This window comes from Vanacampus margaritifer, chromosome 14, assembly GCF_051991255.1.
Source record: "Vanacampus margaritifer isolate UIUO_Vmar chromosome 14, RoL_Vmar_1.0, whole genome shotgun sequence".
Taxonomy (NCBI): Eukaryota; Metazoa; Chordata; class Actinopteri; order Syngnathiformes; family Syngnathidae; genus Vanacampus; species Vanacampus margaritifer.
The window spans coordinates 3505933-3527314 of NC_135445.1; the positions used below are offsets into that span (position 1 = coordinate 3505933).

General features: G+C 42.7%; 2 protein-coding genes across 5 annotated transcripts; one reads left to right on the forward strand and one right to left on the reverse strand.

The window, feature by feature from the left end:
• Positions 1-432: 432 nt before the first annotated feature.
• On the reverse strand, positions 433-16718 carry cwc27 (CWC27 spliceosome associated cyclophilin). Of its 2 annotated transcripts, XM_077585938.1 has the most exons (14): positions 16573-16718; positions 16385-16481; positions 16185-16297; positions 15911-16054; positions 15746-15844; positions 15564-15667; positions 15430-15499; positions 15278-15357; positions 15035-15065; positions 14839-14960; positions 6327-6427; positions 3626-3735; positions 3452-3561; positions 433-797 (listed from the first exon to the last, which is right to left on the reverse strand). In XM_077585938.1, exons 1-14 carry the CDS (start codon positions 16612-16614, stop codon positions 635-637), a joined length of 1386 nt encoding a protein of 461 aa, XP_077442064.1. In that variant the 5' UTR covers positions 16615-16718; the 3' UTR covers positions 433-634. The 2 variants fall into 2 exon arrangements, with proteins under 2 accessions (XP_077442064.1, XP_077442063.1); XM_077585937.1 differs by having other exon boundaries at positions 15746-16054.
• ppwd1 (peptidylprolyl isomerase domain and WD repeat containing 1) lies at positions 15940-21199 on the forward strand. 3 transcript variants are annotated; one of them, XM_077585932.1, is made up of 12 exons: positions 15940-16084; positions 16973-17211; positions 17586-17688; positions 17781-17884; positions 17965-18085; positions 18307-18754; positions 18892-19082; positions 19160-19349; positions 19462-19643; positions 19716-19797; positions 20539-20721; positions 20996-21199. In XM_077585932.1, the coding sequence occupies exons 2-12, from the start codon at positions 17085-17087 to the stop codon at positions 21137-21139; spliced, it is 1875 nt and encodes a 624-aa protein (XP_077442058.1). In that variant the 5' UTR covers positions 15940-16084; positions 16973-17084; the 3' UTR covers positions 21140-21199. The 3 variants fall into 3 exon arrangements, with proteins under 3 accessions (XP_077442058.1, XP_077442057.1, XP_077442056.1); XM_077585931.1 differs by having other exon boundaries at positions 16050-16493; XM_077585930.1 differs by lacking the exon at positions 15940-16084 and having other exon boundaries at positions 16901-17211.
• The last annotated feature ends 183 nt before the right edge of the window (positions 21200-21382 follow it).

Genomic DNA, 21382 nt, shown 5'->3' on the forward strand with positions numbered 1-21382 from the left:
CAAATTTTTTTTAAAAAAGTAACCATAAAATGTCCACAAAAACAGAAGAAATCTAAAAAAATTACCATGAAATTGCAAAAAAATGTCTGAAAATTTATACCAAAAAATAGTCATAAAATGTCCAATAAAGGAAGAAGAGAGGCCATAATATCTCCATAAAATGTAAAACATTTGACAAAAAGGTAGAAAAGTCAAAAAAATTATGAAAAATAAAGTATGAAAAATTACTTAAACACAAAACAAAAATCCAAAAACGGAAGACGAAAGAAAACAATAACACATTGTTCCCTTCATCACAATCTTCAACAGTTTTGCGGCTCCGCACACATTTGTGGTTATTTATTTGGCCTCAAATGTCTCTTTTGACAGGAACGGTTGCTGACCCCTGGTTTTGAAATAAAGCTGACGTAATTACTAATCAATCGCAAGTCGTTTCAGCTCATTAACAGTTTATTGTCAATACATTGGCCACAAAAACATCACAAATGACTCACAAGCAGCAGTCCAAAATTGTCCCGTCACGACACGGTGAGCATCCTGAATCCAGATGTTTGGGATATCGCTTCACAAAAGCAGGGTCCGATTTGAAGCCGCAGCCCGCCAGCACCTCCCCCCCGAACCCCCCCTCACGACTTCACCTCTTAGCTTTCTTCTCCTGCATGATCTTCTTGCTCTCCTCCCGCCGCCGCTTGTTGACGGGGTTGCGTGGGTCGTAGATCTCGAAGGTGTCCTCGTCCTGTATGGTGGCGTCTTTGACCTTGCGGGACTGCTCGTCAAACTGCAGCACGTGGCCGAGCCTGGACGAAAGGTGGAGACGGGCGGGAGCGCTTACAACTCCGACCCAAGAATATTCAAGGCTTTTAATAAGCGGTTTTGCATCGCTCTTGTCGGGTCAAAATTTGGATTTTGCTCTTCATTAACTCATTTGCTCTATAAAACTTTCAATTTTAAATATTGCCATGGTCCCAAAAACGTATTTATACGTTTTTTTAAATGTTTTTATTTTAATTTTATTTTTTTAATGTTAGCGCTTTGACTGAAGAAGTCGCTTAAACCAATGGTAGTTATTACAAAAAACGGTCAACAGGTGGCAGCAGAGTATAAGAGATCAACCAGGACCATGTTGAAAAAAAGCTCACAGTTTTAAACAGGTTTGTGAATAATGATGAAACTTAGCTATATTCTAATGCTAATTGCTGCAAAACTAGAACAGATACAAATATAAAAAAAATTCCCTAAAGAAAGAAAAGACTCTAATCTTTCTTTTGTATGTTTTGATAGCGATAGAACACAATAATCTGTGGGCCTTGCAAAATCAGTCAAAATCCAGTAAAACAGCCGGGAGTGAAGGGGGTTGCTTCAGTGAAAATGGCTCGGAGTGAATTGAGTTAATACAAAATAAATGGCAAAACTGAGAATTAAATGCCGAGACAACAAAAGTAGTGATGTGTATTGGGAGCTTAAAACTTCAAACGAACTGTCAACGGTTCATTGTTGTTTGTTTACTTTGAAGATTGGTGTTGTAGTAACTATAAATTGGGCTAGAATTCATGACTCTTGACTTTTTGTGCATTTTTTCCTCCTATGCCTTACAAGATATCAGATTGTCTTAGGAAATTGTCCAGTTCCACTCTTCCTGGTCCAAAGAAAAAATATTTGGCTTTTTAAGCCCAACTGATACAACAACTTTCAACACTGAGACTGAAAACAATCAAAGGAGCGTTTCCAACTTTCAATCATTCCTGCCAGGATATCAGCTCGCTTTCAATCCATCAGCTCCGTGAGTCCAAATTTTCCAATATATGACACGCTCAATTACGCACTGCAATGTAATGACATAGTAATAAACATGAACATCAATCAAAAATAACCGGCGGCTGCCAAATTTTCCGTTATATTCTTAACTCTAGTATATTTACAAAAAAAAAAAAAAATGCACCCATTTCCAACCGTCGTCAACCGTACTGGTCGTTGGTGAGAACGGGGCTAAGGCGAGACGGAGGCTGTGATGCAAAGCTACAGAAGCCTCCGCTGTTTATTTTTCTGGCCTTGTTCACTCAAGCGAGAAAGGGGGGGGGGGGGGTAAAAAGTCGAGGCAGGAGGGCGAGTTGGGGGGGGGGGGGGGTCGGTCTGCGCCGACACAGATGGAATAGTTTACCTCCTCTGTCCCAGACTTGACTTCCAGTGTCTGACCTGTTGTAACCCACATTCTGAGTTCGCCGCTCCTGCAGTGGCACACACTTCCCACTGCTATTTTTCCAGGAACCTCGCGAGGCACCCCGACTCCCCCCTGCAGTCCTTGCCATACCTGGCGGGGGCGGCGCGGCGCGGCGAGGTGTCTACCAACCAAGGTTTCTCAAAAATTCATTTGCCCCCCCTCCACCCCCACACACGGAAACCAACCCTCTCCACTCACACACACTCCTGGAGACTAATGGCAACAACAGATTGTGTTATTCTAAATCTCTCGTTCACACACATGGTATTCATTTCAAAATGGACTTGCTTTTAAGATCTGCGCCGAAAAACAGAATATGAGAGCAGAACACAGCGTCAGGACCCATTTCCTGGCGGCGGCGGCGGCGGCCGGCCGACGCGTGCACGTACTGTACGTACCCCCTGAACTTTGGCACGCATTGAAACGAGTGCAACGTCAGACCGTGACTTTCTTTGGGCGGAAAATGGCAGGTGCGGGTAAGCACACAATTAAGACCCGTGTGGACAACATTTGTAATTGAAGTAAAAAAAATTAAATAAAAATAAAAAGATGGCTTGATTTTAAAAGTGCTAAGCAGCAGGTGTCAGAAAACTATTTTCCAAAGGTCTTAGAGCCATAAGAAAGAAGTTTAACTCATTCACTTCCATTGACAGCTAAAGACGTAAAAAATTAATTTTAACTATTTTTATTAGTTTAACATTTTTTTCCATTTTTGTTAACAAGAGTATGGAAACCTAGATTTGTACATTTAGAACAGCTATAAAATTTGTGATTAATTGTGTTAACTAGTGAAATCATGCGATTAATTATGATTACAAATTTTAATCGCCTGATGCCCCAAATTTTTAATAACCTTTTCTTAAAAATAAAAAAAATATTTTTAATTTTTAATAATAAAAAATATTTAAAATTAGGGGCGTCGGGCGATATTTTTTTTTTAAAAAGTAATTAATCGCATGACTTCACTAGTTAACTCACAATTAATCCCAAATTTTATATCTGTTCTAAATGTACAATAAAAAAAAAATTCCTAGGTTTTCATACTCTTGTTAACAAAAGTGGGAAAAATGTTTAACTAATAGAAATAGTTAAAATGAATTTTTGACGTCTATAGCCGTCAATGGCAGTGAACGAGTTAATGTAGAAAAGTAGAAAAAAAAAGCCAACGTAGCTGGTCAGTGTGCACATCAGATTTAAAAACAAACGCGCGCCCGTCAACATTTCGCCGCTCACCATCCTTTGTCGTCGTCCTCCGCCAGTTCTTCCACGTCCGCCTCCTCTTCCGGGGCTTCGCTGATGGCCGTCGAAAGCTTGGACTTGAAACGGTTGAGCAGCTCCATCGTCTGTTCAAGGAAGTCAGAGGTCAGAGGTCAAACCCGTGCGCCACCGACCGTGACAATTGTTTACCTGTTCCTCTCTGCCCGAGCCTTTCTTGCGCTTGTCTTTCCTCTTCTCCTCGTACTTCTTCCTCTCCTCGAGATACTCGGCGACGGCCTCGCTGGTCGGATTTTTGCTCTCTGGACAAAACAGGCGATTTGTTACCAGCCGTAAACAGTCGCCAGAACTTGACATTGGGCTAACACGCTGGCCACAGTTACGCTTGTGGTACTTAATAGCAAGTGGGTACGTTTGTCTCTTATTTGGCATATTTTGCAGAAACTGCGTGAAAGGGGCTAACCATTTACGTAGCTGACAACGCTTGCCATCCCGCTGCAATGGAAACAAATCCTAATTAGGTCTTAAAAGTTCAACAAACAAACGGAACCACTTGGCAGAAGCGCGGCTTTTAATTCAATTTTCTGACTGGCTCGGGAGTCGTGTACCCGTCGGCAAATCCGACGCGACACAACAAGAAAGTGTTGTGTACTAAACGCAGCTGAGAATACTTTCCCGCCGCACCTCTGGCAGCGACGTCTGGTGCGAAACGCCCGATGTGAGGTCAGCGAGCGGCAGACGGTCTGACTGGCTGCAGATGCGGCGTGATGTGATGTTTATTGCGGGCGCATGACAGACGTCTGTGGTGACGCTCGCGTTTTGCTACGCTGACAAACAAATGAAGTAACAGAAACCGCAGCGAGGCCGCCGGATCCGCGTCTGGCGAGCGAACGAGCGAGCGGACGAGCGGTTTGCGCTCAAGTCCGTTGAATGAATTGCAGGACATTTTTGCTAGCATTATTTTTCGTTTTATATACGTAAAATGTAGCTTTCGTTTTTTGAAAAGCACTGTCGTTTTTTTTTCTCCGTTAAAGGGGAAGTCAACCTTAAACATTTCTTGACAATCAAATGTTATATGTGACCTCACTAGTCTAAACATGACATGCTGATTATGAGTTATGCAGCAAAATCCATCTCAGGGGGCGGCCATTTTGCCACTTGCTGTCGACTGAAGATGACATCACAGTTGCTCAGGCAACGACCAATCACAGCTCACCTTCAGCTGTGATTGGTTGTTACCTGAGCCCTGGGCAACTGTGATGTCATTTTCAGGCGACAGCAAGTGGCAAAATGGCCGCCTTCTGATACTGTTAAAAAACGGTTGGATTTTGCTGCTTAAAGGGGAAGTCAACCCCTCTCCAATTTTTTCGGGACAATAATAAGCCCCACTCGTCTAAATGTGGTATTCTGGTTGATATTGTGTTAGTGGAATATAAGTTAAGCAGCAAAATTCAGTCTTTTTGATCCATCTCAGGGGGCGGCCATTTTGCCACTTGCTGTCGACTGAAGATGACATCACAGTTGCTCAGGCAACGACTAATCACAGCTCACCTTCAGCTGTGATTGGTTGTGACCTGAGCCCTGGGCAACTGTGATGTCATTTTCACGCGACAGCAAGTGGCAAAATGGCCGCCTTCTGATACTGTTAAAAAACGGTTGGATTTTGCTGCTTAAAGGGGAAGTCAACCCCTCTCCAATTTTTTCGGGACAATAATAAGCCCCACTCGTCTAAATATGGTATTCTGGTTGATATTGTGTTAGTGGAATATAAGTTAAGCAGCAAAATTCAGTCTTTTTGATCCATCTCAGGGGGCGGCCATTTTGCCACTTGTTGATTGAGGATGACATCAATGTTGCTCAGGTCTCAGGTAACAACCAATCACAGCGCAGCTTGAGAAAACAGGTGAGCTGTGATTGGTCGTTGCCTAAGCCCTGCGCAACTGTGATGTCATCTTCAGTCGACAGCAAGTGGCAAAATGGCCGCCCCCTGAGATGGATCAAAATGGCTGGATTTTGCTGCATAACTCATATTCCACAAATGTAATATTTATCAGAATGTCATGTTTAGACTCGTGAAGTCACATATAACATATTATTGTCAAGAAATTGTTTTTGGGTTGACGTCCCCTTTAACTATAATAATCTTGCCAGTTACCTCCATGAGCGCGGTTGATATTCCAGCCCACAGTAGGTAGACACCTCCGACCCATTTGGAGCTTTACCACACTAGCTCGGCGCCAAGATATAAAACATTTCTTTAGTTGCAAGCTCTTGTTTGCTTGGTTTTGCTGCTTCAGTAAAATATTTGAGGTTTGGAGCGCAGAGGAGATTTTGCAACATCTTTTGTTGTTTTTTTGACACTTTTAAGACCAGATGATTTGTCAATGACTTATCCGAGAACAATGAGTGGTACAGTCATCATTTATTGCGAGCCCTCAAACATTTTAGTGCCAACGTTAAGCGCTTCCTCTGTGAGGGACGTGAGCGGCTCGGGAAAAAAAATAATAAATTGTTTGCATTTTCCGAAAGATGCTGATTCTTATTATCTTATTATTTATATTATATTTTTGGGGCAATTAACATAAACAATGTTCTCCTTCAGGGGGGAAACATTTCTATAGCCAATTTTCTACACAAATGCAAAAAAAATGCTAAATTGCGGAACCTCGTCGGGGGGAACAATAGACGTCTGCAACTAATTGGCACAATTAGAGGCTCGCTCGCTCGTCTGTCTTCGTGACCATTAGCAGAGAATGCGGCGCGGACCACCCGGCTGTCAGAGAGTTTGCTGGGGGCCGTAAAACTCCATTAAAATGTGCCACCTTGCACACTATGTTATCCGTTTATTAAAAAAAAAAAAAAAAAAAAAAGTAAAGAAACACGGCCCGCATACCCTCCTTGACTTCCTCCATGGCGGGCTTGGGGCCGTCTTCTCTTTGCTTCAACGCCTTCAGCTCCTTCTTCAACTGGCGAACTTCCTTGCGCAACTCTTCGCTGAGGAAAGAGAAACAAAGAGAATAAAGGAGGGCATTTGGCACAACTGTCCAGAACCAGCAGGTGGCGCTAGACTCTATTTGAATGGCAGCAAAACCTAAGCGTTTGACTCCGCCCACACAGATTTTCAACCTCAAAGCGCCTTCTTTCTTTATTTGTTGTTAAAAACCTAACCCTAACACATAATGATTACAGCATGTTTTGTATTGAACAATGAAAATTAAAAACGGACCAAAATGCAAATGCTAACCTCAACTTCTGGGGACTCGCAGTACTGCACTCACGCCTCTTCCTCAAACCGTTTAGTTAGCTCCGCCCCGGCTGACCGAGGCTTGAGTATTAAAAATAACTTCATCATTAAATCTGCAAATTTTGTTGAAAAAAAAAAAAAAAAAGTTAAAACCATTTTGGAAAATTCGTGTGGGCGGAGTCAAACCGACGTTGAGGCACGCCTCGAAATGCACTCAAAAAAAAAAGGGAGAATGGATTTGCGCAACAGCATAAATTAACCAGAAGACAGTTTTTCGATGACGGCAAGAATAGAAAAGTAGTAAACAACAAATATAAATGTTTTTTATGCGGCCCCGTGGTCTAAATTCAGTTAGATATTATTTTGGTTAATATTGTGTTAGTGGAATAAGCATTAAGCAGCAAGATCTAGCAGTTTTTATCAATATCAGAAGGCGGCCATTTTTGCCACTTGCTGTCGAGGGAAAATGACATCACAGTTGCTCAAGTCTCAAGCAACGACCAATCACAGCTCAGCTTCAGAAAACAGGTCATCTGTGCCTCGTTGCCTGCGCAACTTGTGATGTCATCTTCAGTCGACCGCAAGTGGCAAAATGGCCGCCCCTGAGACGGATAAAAACGGCAGGATTTTGTTGCGTAACTCATATCCCACAAATGTAATATTTATTAAACGTGTCATGTTAAGACTAGTAAGATCACATTTAAAATGTTATTGTCAAGAAATGTTTAAGGTTGACTTCCTCTTTAAAAAAATTTAAAACATCAAAAGGTACATTTTATTGTTTTTTTTTTTTTTATTGACTGTCAAACCGAAACGAGAATTACGCCATTTTGCCTTCGGAAAGCTTATTTAGCTTAATGCTAACAAACAATGCCAAACGCTAAAGACAGGCTAACGAGTAGCATCTGTTTTAGTGTTCCCAAAAAAATAAAAAATAATAATAATATTAGTGGGTTGTGCTGTCTTTCTATTTGCATTTCCTATAGGAAAAAAATCATAACAAATTTGAGGCTGAGCAGCGTCGCGACCTTCCGCCGTACATCATCATTATTCACGTTATTTATGGCGCTACAAGTCTCACATTTATGAGTAACATCTCCTCCTTTCTCTTAAAGTGGTTTGCGGTATTGAGTGGAAAAGCCCTCAACGGTCATCCACGTACAGAATCGGACCGTCTTCAAACTCCGGACGCCAGTCGTTTTGTTTATACTCCCTCCCTTCAAACGTGGAGCAGTTACATAAAGTTTTCACGCAAAAAAAACACACCAGCAAGCCGGAGGGAAGCGACGCGGCCTCTTTGACCCGCGGAGCCGACCCACTTGGCGGGCGGCCCGAAAAAGCGGGGCTCCCGCGGGGCGAGACGTGCCGGTCGGCTATGACGCAGGCCCGCAGATGTTCCGCCGGGGAGCGATGATGTTTCGGGAAGCCTGACACTTATTGTGTTGCTGCCTTGCTCTCAAAGCTCAGGTAAGCGGCAGCGTCTGTCTGGGCCCCCGAGCAGAAACATGTCAAGCATCTCCAGACTAAACAACGATCGCTTTTCGTTTCTGACGTCCGCTTCTTCAGACTCTTTTTTTTTTTTTCCTCTCTCTCTCGAGCCTTCTATTAGATGTCTAGCTTTACTTTATCCACATGGTGTGCCGCCGTGCCTTTGACTTACAAGCTTGTGAACGTAAAAACGGTCACATCTAAACACTTGTATCTCAAATCAGTCAGCAAATAATTTCATGAAAAAAAAAAAAAAGATTACTAATCAAACATTTGCCAGCCGAGTAGACGTCCTCGTAGATGTCATCTGATTTTAAATGTGGGCGTTTAACGGCAATACTGTAAATATTAGACGATGGACTGACACTGATGATTTTTTCAGGGCCGATACTGATTATTAGTAGTCAAAGTTGCTGATAACCAATATTTGGGGCCGATATTCATTATGACTAAACTAAACTAAACTAATGCCAGAGCTCTTAAATTTGGGGAATTTTTAAGCACATGTTTATTGAACGACTTTTAGGGCTCGAGTAAAAAAAAAAAAAAAACTATCTTAGTCAATAGACATCTTTGTTTTAAAAAGTCGAACAAAAAAGTTCAGGGATCTCCCAGGGGCGTGTCTTCAAAAGTTAAATAAAAACATCAATAAATTGCTCCCTATTGTTTTCTACAGTAAAGAAAAAAATTCCAAAATGTCAAAATATCTGAAATATTAAAATTTTACTTATCTTAGTTTAAATTTCAAACAAACAGAAGGTGCAGAGAGTTGCTAGGGTCAGCAGCATCTATTATTGGCCGTATAACTCAAAATGGCCGATGCCAATATTTGTCAAAATGCTGAATATCGGCGCCAATAATCGGTCTATACCTAGTAAATATTTGTATTAATTTTATAAAACAGTCATTTTTAATATCAAATGAATGTTTATAGAAAGTCCACCAGCTGAGGCTCAATGGGTACTCCTGCAAGCCTCTGGCCTTCAGACTGAATTCGGGTTCGAATTTCCCGCCCCTCTGTCTGCTGATGTAACGTCATGTGCGCATTGTGTATGTGAAGAAGGGAAAATGCAGTTTCATTTTTCAGCCACAGGTGGCAGTAGTGATTCGAAATCCAATTCTCTGCTGTAGCTTTAATTTACGGGTAGATGAATTGTTATTAATCGGACTGATGCATGGCCTATAAATCCATTATAGTATATATAAAATATATATGTTTTGCACTATAGAAAATCCAAGGACCGGAGGAGGTGACAAACATCTAAAACATGTCCGCCTCCGTATCGTTTCAAGATACTGCACAGATGCCGTCCTTCTCTCAGGATGGAAAAATAAAAAGGTGTTAAAATCAAAGAAAGAGCTGTGGGTGATTAACTTTGCATGGCGGTGACCCAACAACTCCCCGGTGATTCAGAACCTCCAGAATCGACTCTGGTGTCTGGCAGGAGTCTGAAGCCGACACGGGGACTTTTTTTTAATTTTTTTTACAAAGCTTAAAATAGCCGCCCGATGACTGCATGCCTCGTCGAAAAGTCGATCATATTCCAAGATATCGGTACTTTTTGTCCGTCGTTTTTGGATGTCTCCGAATTCTCGTTTTACGGCCTTCGAGCGAGAGAAATAAAGGCCAACTGTTCAAATAAAGCATCTGTTGAAATGAGTTAAAGGTATATTAAAACAAGTCAAACTTAACACCTCGCTATGTGGCTGCGCGCAGCGAGGAGACCGCAAGGATGGCGGCGGCGGCGGCAGCAGCCTCCCGTAATGACCCAGCGAGTGATGCGGACCAACGGGCCGGGTGAACTTGCCTGGGGGGAAGTGGGGGGGGGGGCACGCCACAGCTTGGGCTCGGGCCAAGCAGAACTGCGAGCAGGAATCCAAACCTCCACGCAGGAATTTGCATGACTCGGCAACAGCCATCCAGACCGACGCGCAGCCCACCGCGGGTCCCTGTTTTACAACGCCCCCCCTCCCCCCTCCCAATCTAGCCACCGCCATGATGCCAGACAGCAAAGCGTCAGCAAAATGTATACAGTAAGCTATAGTGCGGTTTTTATTTACAGCCTCTATGGGAAACTATTCGTCCTATAGGGAATAATATAATTACGGTGTTCCCCCGCTATAACGCTGTTCACCCTTTGCGCTCCTGCTATAATTACTATCTTTTTTTTTTTTTTTTTTGCAATACTTCATCCGGCTATAACTTAGTATAGTACAGTGTTACTGTTCTCCCATTATTTAATAGTATTTGATGCCCACCCAAAAAGGTTTGCGAGTACAGTAGTCCCTCGTTTATCACAGTAGTAGTAGTAACTAGAAAAATTCCCGCGGAAATTTTGAATGGGACTGCTGACTCTTTGGTAATGAGCTGAACAGTTTAAAATTTAAACCACTGGAATCGCTCAAGAAATGTGGAAGTTAACCTAACTAGGGGTGGGAATCTTTGAATGTCTCACGATTCGATTCCGATTTTTGGGTCTGCGATTCGATTCAGAATTGATTAGGAACGATTTTTGATTCAAAATGATTTGATTGACAATGATTTTTGCTTCAATCTATAGATGTGCAAGGAATCGTAATGATCTACTCCGGTCGGACTCGCTAATGCTAATTAGCGCGCTACTCGCGGCACTTTCGTCACTCAAAAGAACGGTACCACACTGCAAAAAAACAACTTTTATTGGAATAACTTGATCGTGACTTTTTCTTTTGCTCTCTAATGTGGCGACAACTTAACTGTATCAGACCGCGTGGAACCACACTGCCCCTAAGTGGCCAAATTGGGTACAACATGAACAGTGCTCCAAATAAAGGCACACACAGACTAAGGCCAGACAGTATAAAATAATTTTTAAAAAAAAAACGATTTGGGGACATATAAAATCGATTCTGAATCGTACTAAATGAGAATTGCGATTCTTATGAAAATCGATTTTTTGGCACACCCCTAGTAGTAATCATATTATGCATGTGAAGTTACTGCAGTATTTTTGTCCACTTGAGGTTGCCATCCTCACGTTCTACACTATAACTAGTATTTTTGATACACAAAATGTTCCCACTAAACATTGACAGGTAATTAAAAAAAAAATCCCAATACAGCATTTTCCCTTAAAATTGCATGAAATTAACAGCAATTTTCTGTTCTTCTAATTTCTCATTCTAAAACGGCTACCAGGGTGCCTCTGATGCCGGTATCAGTCGCTGTCACGAGTACCGATACCTTGAAATAAGATAAGATAAGATCCACTGATTGTCACAAATAAGGCCAAGTATCAATACGATACCGATACTAGGTATCGGTACTCGCCCATCCCTGGTTAAATGGATAACAGTTTGCAGCTAGTTTTTGAACGTGCCTGTTACGAGTTTATTTAGATACCGTTCGTTTAATAGGGCGATTGAAAGTGCGCTGGCGACTGCGTTTATCCTTGACCACCTGTGGCGGGATTACGATTCTTTCGAACTAATTCTAATTAGCAGTTAGTAAGCCAGTTCTGCTTTGCATTGCACTTTAGCTTCTGTTTTCAAGTGTAAAATCATCCGAAACTTCGGACATTCTCTTTTTTTTTTTTTTTACACACTCTTTTCCTCCTGGCTGGCGTTTATTGCTACGTGAGATTGCCGCAAAATCCTGCCGATGTTGTGACCAGTTTGACATAAACTTCAAATGTGGCTAGCAAGTAAACAGCTTGAAGCAAGCACGCTTGACCTCTTATTTGGAAAAAGAGAGGGCGAACAAGCGCTAAGAATTATTATTTTTTTTTTAAGTGTGTTTTCACAAGTTGAACGATCTAAAACATGTAGGAGAGGTAAAACTATCTAATAATGTTCTTCTTGACATTGCAGTTTTTTTTTGTTTTTTTTTTAAAGACTCCCAGACGTGCACGTCTGTCTGGAAGCGTTTCCAAGCAGCCGGCCAGGGAGCGAGCGCCCCATGCGGAGCAGATGTGCTGCACTGGGCCAGAGTTCTGTAAACCTGGCAGCTCCCAAACGTACACAATCCCGCAGCCAAGCGCTGGATTATCTCAAGTGGTTTTCCACACACACACACACGCTCTCGCGCGCGCGCACACGCAAAACGAGGCCGCATAACTTTGCGAATCTCTGCGAGGCCTCAGCGAGCGAGAGCGCGTGGGCCGGCGTCCAATGACGCCGGCGAAGACGCAGCTATGTCTGATGACCCACTTTGGATGCAGATGATCCAGGGCGGGCCGGCACCGTGGATGTTGACGGTGATGTAATACAACAAAGTCATGTGACGGCTAAGGCAAGGTTCGCAAATGTTTTTCGGGTCCAGGGACCCATTACGTTGAACAAAAATAAATAAATAAATCCGAGGACCCTCCAAAAATAACAGGAAAACAGGATTTTTTTTTTATTTTTTTTTAAACACTTTCACCTAAATATTCACAGCATGTTTAGTTTAGTGACTGAAAACAAAATGTAGCAAAAGTAGCATTTGTTGATGACTTTAACAGAGTATTCAATCTGTCACCCAACGGCTAATTGACACCCTACCAAAAACGTTTATAATTACCTACTGTTGACACAAGATGGCAGCAGAGGGCAACTTTTCCAACTAATTCCTTGGCAGCAAGATGGCACCGTTGCGCTAATTTTACATTAGACATGGTTTTGGTCAGATCACAAAAATAGCTCAGAGGCGAGTTTTTTTTTTTTGCAAATAGTGGAGGGTAGACTTGGTTAATAGGAAAGTAGTAATTGGTGTCAAGGGGGAAGTCAACCCCCCCCCCCCCAAAAAAAAACATTCTTGATAATAATATGTTGGATGCAGCCCCACTAGTCTAAATACAGTATTTTGGTTAAGATTGCATTATTGTAATATGAGATAAGCAGCAAAATCCAGCAGTTTTTATCTATATCAGAAGGCGGCCATTTTGCCACTTGCTGTTGAGTGAAAAATGACATCACAGTTGCTCGGGTCTCAGGCAACAACCAATCACGGCTCAGCTTCAGAAAAGAGGTGAGCTGTGATTGGTCATTGCCTGATGTCATCTTCGGTCGACAGCAAGTGGCAAAATGGCCGCCCCCTGAGGTGGCGTAACTCATATTCCACAAATGTCATATGAATCAGAATGTCATGTTCAGAATCGTGAGGTCACATATAACATATTATAGTTGAAACTACTATTAGAGGCCATTATAAAACATTTGTAGTCAAAATTTTCAGCAGGATTTAGGTCTGGGCTCTGGATGCTTGCTCCATTCTGTCAAACATTAACACGACTTCCTCGTACTGAACTAACTCAACCGTCAGTGGACGTGAGCTGCGGTTCCGTTTTGGGCAACGAGAAAAGGCAAAAGCCCGGATCAAATCAAAGCAGTTGACGGCGGCAGAGGGATTGGATATGGTGGGGGTGATAGAGCACCCCCTCCCCCGCTGGCTCGCCCCCCCAAAAATACAACAATGCCCCCTTTGTGGACGACTCCCAGTGTACCTTGCAGCCTGCTCTGTGATGCCCTGCCAAGACAAACCACTGTGTTGGGTTACAGTTCTTGTAGCAAAACAATCTGTGCTTGTGTTTAATAAAGTACACTGGGCCTGGCTGTCAGTCAAGCGCGCGCACGCACACATGCACGCACACACCGTTGATCCCATTAGCACTAATGAGAGGGGCGGGTTCGATGATGCACGCTGAGAGAGGGCTACCTGTTGAAAAGACGAGCGCCGCAGTCGCTCTCCCGGACTCGTCATCCGGTGGTTTTTACGCGGTCGACGCCGGGCACGTTATCGCTTGCGTGCACCTGCGCCGCCCGCCGCCACTCACACTTTTCAAGTTGTGAGAACGTCACTTTCAATAGTGAATTCAAAAAAAGTGGCGTCAAGCTGTTTAACGTTAAACAAACATGCAACCAAGAGAATTATGGTTGTGAATTGAAAACAGCGAAACAATGCTGCCCTCAAGGCCTGCTAGCTTAATACTAACAAATAAAGGGAAACGCAATTGGCATGCTAACAGTTAGCATCGATGGTCACAAAATGCGGACGCCATGGAGGAATTCATGCAAGTTTTTTGTCGGAAATGTGTCATGTTTCGGCATAAATACGCCCGAGCAAAACAGATAGCTCTCCTTGCCCAAAAGCAAGGGCATCACGGAACTTTAATAATACACTGCAACCCTAATACACTTAGTTAAAAAATAACTTAATATAATTCATTTATTTGTTCAATAAGTTTGACGGAAAGGACAGCAACAGCTGACTTTGATTTGGTATGTTGTAATTATGCGGCATAATTAATAGCATGCCTGAGTAATGTTCCCCAAAATATTTTTCATTTGACTGGGGTAAATGTTAATATAGTAATTAGGTAGCGCTAATACCACATTAAAGTGAATTAAGAATTAATATTTTGGAACATCAAACCTAAAAATACCTAAGATTCCAAATAGTACGCAATTAGTTTTGCAAGGTCAAATTTAACAGGCAGTTAAATGAAAATCAACAGCGCCCCCAGCAGGAAGTTACCTTACATTACAAGTGTAGCAAAAGGAGTGATAAAGCCTTTTTTTAAATATGCTTTAGTTGAAAATATTAGCATTTAAATATACAATGTTTCATGTGTCAGTTTTAGACTTTTTTTTTTTTTGGTAGTGACATTGAGACCGCTCGCGTCTTTGTAAAATGCACGAGCATGCCGAGTCGTACCTGCGGCTGGTCTTCTTCCCCCGCTCCTCCTCGTCCTGGGGCTCGCTCGCTTTTGCGTCGCTTTTCTCCTTTTTCAGCTTGGCTCGGACCAGCTCGCTCATTTTCTCGCCCTCTTCGGCCTCCTGCGGGAACGCGACCACGCGTTTGGGTGATGTTTGACGAGCTTTCTTTCCGGTTTCAAATGGGACGGACTTACCTCTGCTTCATCTCCAGACGTGTTCTCTCCTCTTGGAAAGAGAAATATGATGATATGTAAGAAGTCTTGCTTGTTATTATTACTGTTATTAATGTTATTATTAGGGCCTGATCGACACCAATTATGATATTTAGCAGATTTTATTTTTTTTTGCCAGTTTTAAATGAGCTAATATTGGCTAATTAAATCGACTGGCTGATTAATTGGTCGGGCCCTAATGAATGAATTCATTAATTGTATTACTTATCGACAGCTGGAACGGAGCTCAGTCTTGGATCATCCGTCAGGAGGTCGTGGCTGCTTTTGCTCTTTCCTTTCAAGCTCTGGGGGGACGACAACGACAATTGCGGGAATCAGACGCGGAACACACAACGCTATTAAACAGCGAGCGCTACCTGACTGGCCTGATTGACCATCTCCTCGTCTTCTTCGGCCTCCTCGCCGAACGACAGCAGGCTGAAGTTCCTTCAATGATGGACAAATATATGAGAACGTGCGTTCATACGAGCCACTACAAAAAATGACTTACTTTGTGGCTTTTGACTGTGATTTCTTTCCTTCTTCTTTTTCTTTGTCCTTCTTCGCTTTCTTTGTTTCACGCGGCTCAATGTCGTCAAAAGGACAATGCAGCACCTAGAATATTAAAAAGTGAGAAAAACTTAAGAAAATAGAATGATTGAATCGCCACAAACGTAGGATGCCGAGTCTTACTTCCGCAGTTCTTATTTTGTGGGGATTCAAAGGTCGCTCATTGCCGTCACATTCCACGTCCGCTAACCTCAGCATGTTATAGACCGTGTCTCCGGTCACCTGAAAGCAGCGTTTTTTATTCGTGTCGTACGTCTGGATGCGCAAACAGCTCCCTTTCAAACTCACTTTGCCAAAAATGGTGTGCTTGTTGTTGAGCTCATCAGCACGCGCCAACGTGAAGAAGAACTGGCTCCCGTTGTCGTGCGTCCCGGCGTTGGCCATGGCGACCAAACCTCTTCGATTGAAGCGCAGTCTGGTGTGAAACTCATCCTGAGGGTCGGAGCGGAGAGACAAACAACGGTCTGTATGTCATTTTTTTGTAACCGATAGGTGGATAGTGGTGTCATGGTGAATTGTCTTATGGAAAGGTGAGTTTCAGACTTCATGGATGCATTCCAACCTTGAACGTCCTCCCATAGACGGACTCTCCTCCTGTCCCGGTCCCAGTCGGATCGCCACCCTGAATGATGAATTCAGGCACCACCCTGTGGAATATTGTCCCGTCGTAGTAACCTTTAGGCCGCAATGAAAGTAAAAGACATTATTCGTATAACAATGTCAATTTGATGATTTCAAACTGGCAATTGTGTGACTATTTACCTTCCATGCACAGCTGCACAAAGTTCCTGCATGCTTTTGGAGCTTCTTTGGCCCACAGCTCGATGTCAATCTCACCGGCGGAGGTCTTTAACAAGACCTTGAACGAAACGTTAAGTGGATTAGTTAAACATATTTTAGAAGTAAATGCTAGAGTTGTAGTTAAATGTGACAGATTTGAGTCCGCTCACCTTTCCATTCGTGGGAGGTTCTTGGATGTATATATTGCTCATTTTTAGGACAAGTGTTCTTCCACACTAGTTATTTTTTAGCCGATCTTTACACTTTTAATGTACAAAATGTTGCTCTGTGGAAGAAGATGAGCTTAATTTGCGACACTTATCTGCCTGTTGTGCTGCGACCGTATTGATTTCGTCCTTGTGTGAGGGGGGGTTGACGATTATTGTTACAGTTATTGATTCTTATTTCATCTAGAATTTACACTTAAATAAACTTGACTTCAGTTATAATTTCATTAATAAATCTGCTTGTCTTGTTCGGGTATCTTGGTGTGCGTGTTTTGGCGACAAATAAGGAACGAAAATCTACTTACGCCCCTAAAAATTACGTGTTGGTTTGACCCATGTGCAGTGTGAAAATAGTCCCTCCAAGAAACAACGACAACAAAGAATGTTCCGGAAAATTTGGGCGCTGAGCGGAAGTGCTGTAATTCCGAACGGGACTAGGCGGAAGTTCGTCGACAATGGCGGCAGCTGAAAACAATGTGGAACTGAAGCGAAAAGCCGATCAAACTCAGGATGAAGACGGAGAAAATGAAGAATGGGTCGGGCCCATGCCTAGCGAGGCGGTGACGACTAAGAAAAGAAAAGGTTGGTGTGTTTTGTCAAACAATAAGACCGTTTTAAGTTACCTACTATGAACCCGAAATTGATGGTTCGGCGTTTGAGTAAATACCACAAAATGTACATGCTTTCAGCACATATAAATACCAGAGGTGGAAAGGTCACAAATGCTAAGTCTCAAATCTTAGCCTCTATTTGTTTAATTTGTCACTATGACCTGACAGGACATAAAATGATCTCTGAAAAAAATCAGCACTCTCTCTATAACCCCAATTTGTGCCTCTAATATCATGTGTGAGAAACCACCACGCCTGAGAAAAACAACCAATAAGAGACAGAAGGTGTGGGAAAATAACTGTTTTTCCCAAAAATAATTGCAAAATTGTCCCTGTTTTGCTCAGTTCTGGAATATGAACGTGTCTACCTGGACAACTTGCCTTCAGCTGCCATGTATGAAAGGAGCTACATGCACAGAGATGTGATCACACACATCGTTTGCTCCAAGTAAGTTTCCCTGTAGCTCCAACTGTGTTAGTAAATGGTAGCGGAAGTGCGCCCACCTCAGGATGCTATTTTTTCATTTTATTTATTTAAAGGACAGACTTCGTCATCACGGCCAGTCAGGACGGTCATGTCAAGTTCTGGAAGAAAAAGGAGGACGAGGGAATCGAGTTTGTCAAACACTTTCGGAGTCATCTTGGTGAGCTTTGATTTTTTTGTATTCATCAGATTTTAAATTCTACGATATGAGCACGTTACCCGGTGTGGTTTCCTATGCAGGTGTTATCGAGAGCATCACGGTCAGCGTTGACGGCGCCCTCCTCTGTTCGGTCGGCGACGACCAGGCCATGAAAGTCTTTGACGTTGTCAACTTTGACATGATCAACATGCTCAAGTTGGGGTGAGTTTGCGTGGCAAATCGAAGCGGGGATTAAGCGGTGCCTTCAGGATTTCATGAAGCTTCTTTGGGATTGAAAGCTCAGATTTCGGTGCAATTTTTGGAAACATTGGTTGAAATTGCAAGAGGGCAAATAATTGACAGGGATTGGTTGAATTGTGGTGATATTGCAAATTCTTAAGAGGACTGGGTGAGAAGTTCAGACACTTTGTTTTTTGTTGTAGCTTCCACCCCGGCCAGAGCGAGTGGATCTACAATCCCGGAGATGCCATTTCTACAGTGGCCTGCTCAGAAAAATCCACGGGCAAGATTTTCGTCTACGACGGCCGGGGAAGCGGCGAACCTCTCCACGTGTTCGAGAAGATGCACTCGTCTCCGCTGTCGCAGATCCGCCTGAACGTCAAATTTCGAGTGATCGTCTCCGCCGACAAAGCGGGAATGCTGGAGTACTGGACCGGCCTCCCCTCGGAATTCCGCTTCCCCAAACACGTGCAGTGGAAATACAAGACGGACACGGATTTGTACGAGTTCGCCAAACACAAAACGTACCCCACCAGCCTGGTGTTCTCACCCGACGGGAAGAAAATGGCCACCATGGCGTCTGACCGTAAAGTCAGAATCTTCCGCTTTCTCACGGGGAAACTGATGAGAGTGTTTGATGAATCCTTAACGGTAAGATTACAGTTTGGGTTTACTTTTTTAATTTAATTTTTCTTTTTTTCTTTAGTTATGCCGCTGTATGAGTGATTGTGATTTAAAAAAAAAAAAAAAAAGTTCTTCTTCTTCATCCATTTTCCTCACTGTGCCAGATGTTCACCGAGCTGCAGCAGATGAGGCAACAGCTGCCCGACATGGAGTTCGGCCGTCGGATGGCGGTAGAGCGAGAACTGGAGAAGGTGGACGGCATCCGACTCACCAACATCATTTTTGACGAGACGGGCCATTTTGTCCTTTACGGGACCATGTTGGGCATCAAGGTCATCAACGTGGAAACCAACAGGTGCGGGTTCAAGCTAGAGTTGAACAAAAGGATAGCAGCAGCAAATGTCTAAAAAGTGTCATTATTTTCCCTCCCAGATGTGTGCGCATACTTGGCAAGCAGGAGAACATCCGCGTGGTCCAGCTGAGTCTCTTTCAAGGGGTCGCGAAGGCCATGCAAGTGGCGCCCACCGTGGAGATGAAGGCCTCAGACAATCCCGCCTTGCAGAACGTAGAGCCCGACCCCACCGTGTTCTGCACCGCCTTCAAGAAGAACCGATTCTACATGGTGAGACGCGATGAATACGTACCGTAGATCAAACACCAAAATGTTCCAAGTTTCAAAATGAAGGGCTATCGATCGTTTCCTAAGTGAGGTTTTCGCACATTCTGCCGTGAAGTTCTCTAAGAGGGAACCCGAGGACACCAAGAGCGCCGACTCGGACCGAGACATCTTCAACGAGAAGCCGTCCAAGGAGGAGGTGATGGCGGCCACGCAGGCCGAAGGTCCCAAGAGAGTGTCGGACAGCGCGATCATCCACACCACCATGGGCGACATCCACATCAAGCTCTTCCCCGTCGAGTGGGTGCCCGCCCACTGACGCCACGCTTCGGACATTCCCACAAATTCTCACCTCTGCTCCTCTTCTCGTAGGTGCCCGAAAACGGTGGAGAACTTCTGCGTTCATAGCAGGAACGGCTACTACAATGGACACATCTTCCACAGAGTCATCAAGGTTTGCGCTGTTGTAATGACACAAATGGATCATCCGGGCTTGTGCCATGGGAGTCCCTCAAGGCGTCATTTTAGGACCACTGATTTTTTTCCTTTTTTTTTTCTGACATTTATGCGGACATTTTATGGCAATTTTCGCAATTTCTACTTTTGTTTTTGGAGATTTTCTTTTCTGCCTTTTTTATTCAATTCTCTAACATTTTTGGCAAATTCATTGCGTTTTTATGGTAATTTTCTGCTTTTCTGCCTTCTTTTTGGACCTTTTTTTTTGTATTTTTTTAAAAACTTTAGTCTCTCTTTTTGTGACAATTAACACATTTGGACCCTGACATTTTTTTTCAAATGTTTAATATTTTATATATATATTTTTTTATATATATATATTTTATATATATTTTTATATATATATATATATATATATTTTTTTTATATATATTTTATATATATATATATATATATATTATATTTTATATATATATTTTATATATATATATATATATATATTATATTTTATATATATATTTTATATATATATTATATTTTATATATATATTTTATATATTTTATATATATATATATATATATTATTATTATATATTAGTTTTTATGTGTTAATGGAGAAAATATAATGTAACCAAATTACTAGATTAGATCACCTAAATTCTATGCTTATCTTTAAAAAGCCCACAAAACGGATAAACTGCCATTTGAAATTGAAGTTAGACTGGGTTTATGTCTTCAGGGTTTCATGATCCAGACCGGTGACCCGACGGGCACCGGCATGGGCGGGGAGAGCATCTGGAGCGGAGAGTTTGAGGACGAGTTCCATGCCACCCTCAGACACGATCGGCCCTACACGCTCAGCATGGCCAACGCGGGTCCCGCCTCCAACGGCTCGCAGTTCTTCATTACGGTGGTGCCCACGGTGAGTTCAGACAGCTCTTCGCAAATTAATTATCAGTCGGCATAAAAGAGGTTTTATTTTTGAGAATCGGGTGACTCTGCTTTGCATCTGCACATTCTGCCTGTAGATGCCACAAGATGGCGTCAAAGTACTACTTTTTTTAACTAGACAGGCTTTAGCCTATAGACCTTTTTGAAAAAGCAGTTCACACCACATTTGTGTGGACAGGCATTTAAGTAGAATTTTATTTTGTTTTGATCTCTGTGAATAAAATATACTTCCATTTCCTCGGCAGCCCTGGCTCGACAACAAGCACACGGTTTTCGGAAGGTGCACCAAAGGCATGGAGGCCGTGCAGAGGATCTCCAACGCCAAAGTTCACCCCAAAACGGACAAACCGTACGAGGACATCAGCATCATCAACATCACCATTAAATGATCGTACGTCCGCTTCCTGTACAGTGTTTCCTTTTTAAATATTAAACAATACTTAGTTTTACATGGTGCATAATTTGACTCACTCCGACCTTGCGTCAAAACAAAATGATTTCATTTCTTATCGAACCAAGTCAATCACTTCCTACTCATTTCAAGTTTTTGGATATAACATTCTTTCTTTCTCCAAACCAAAATTTGTGAGACAGTATAAGATGAATCCACAACTCATGTTCAGATTTCGTAA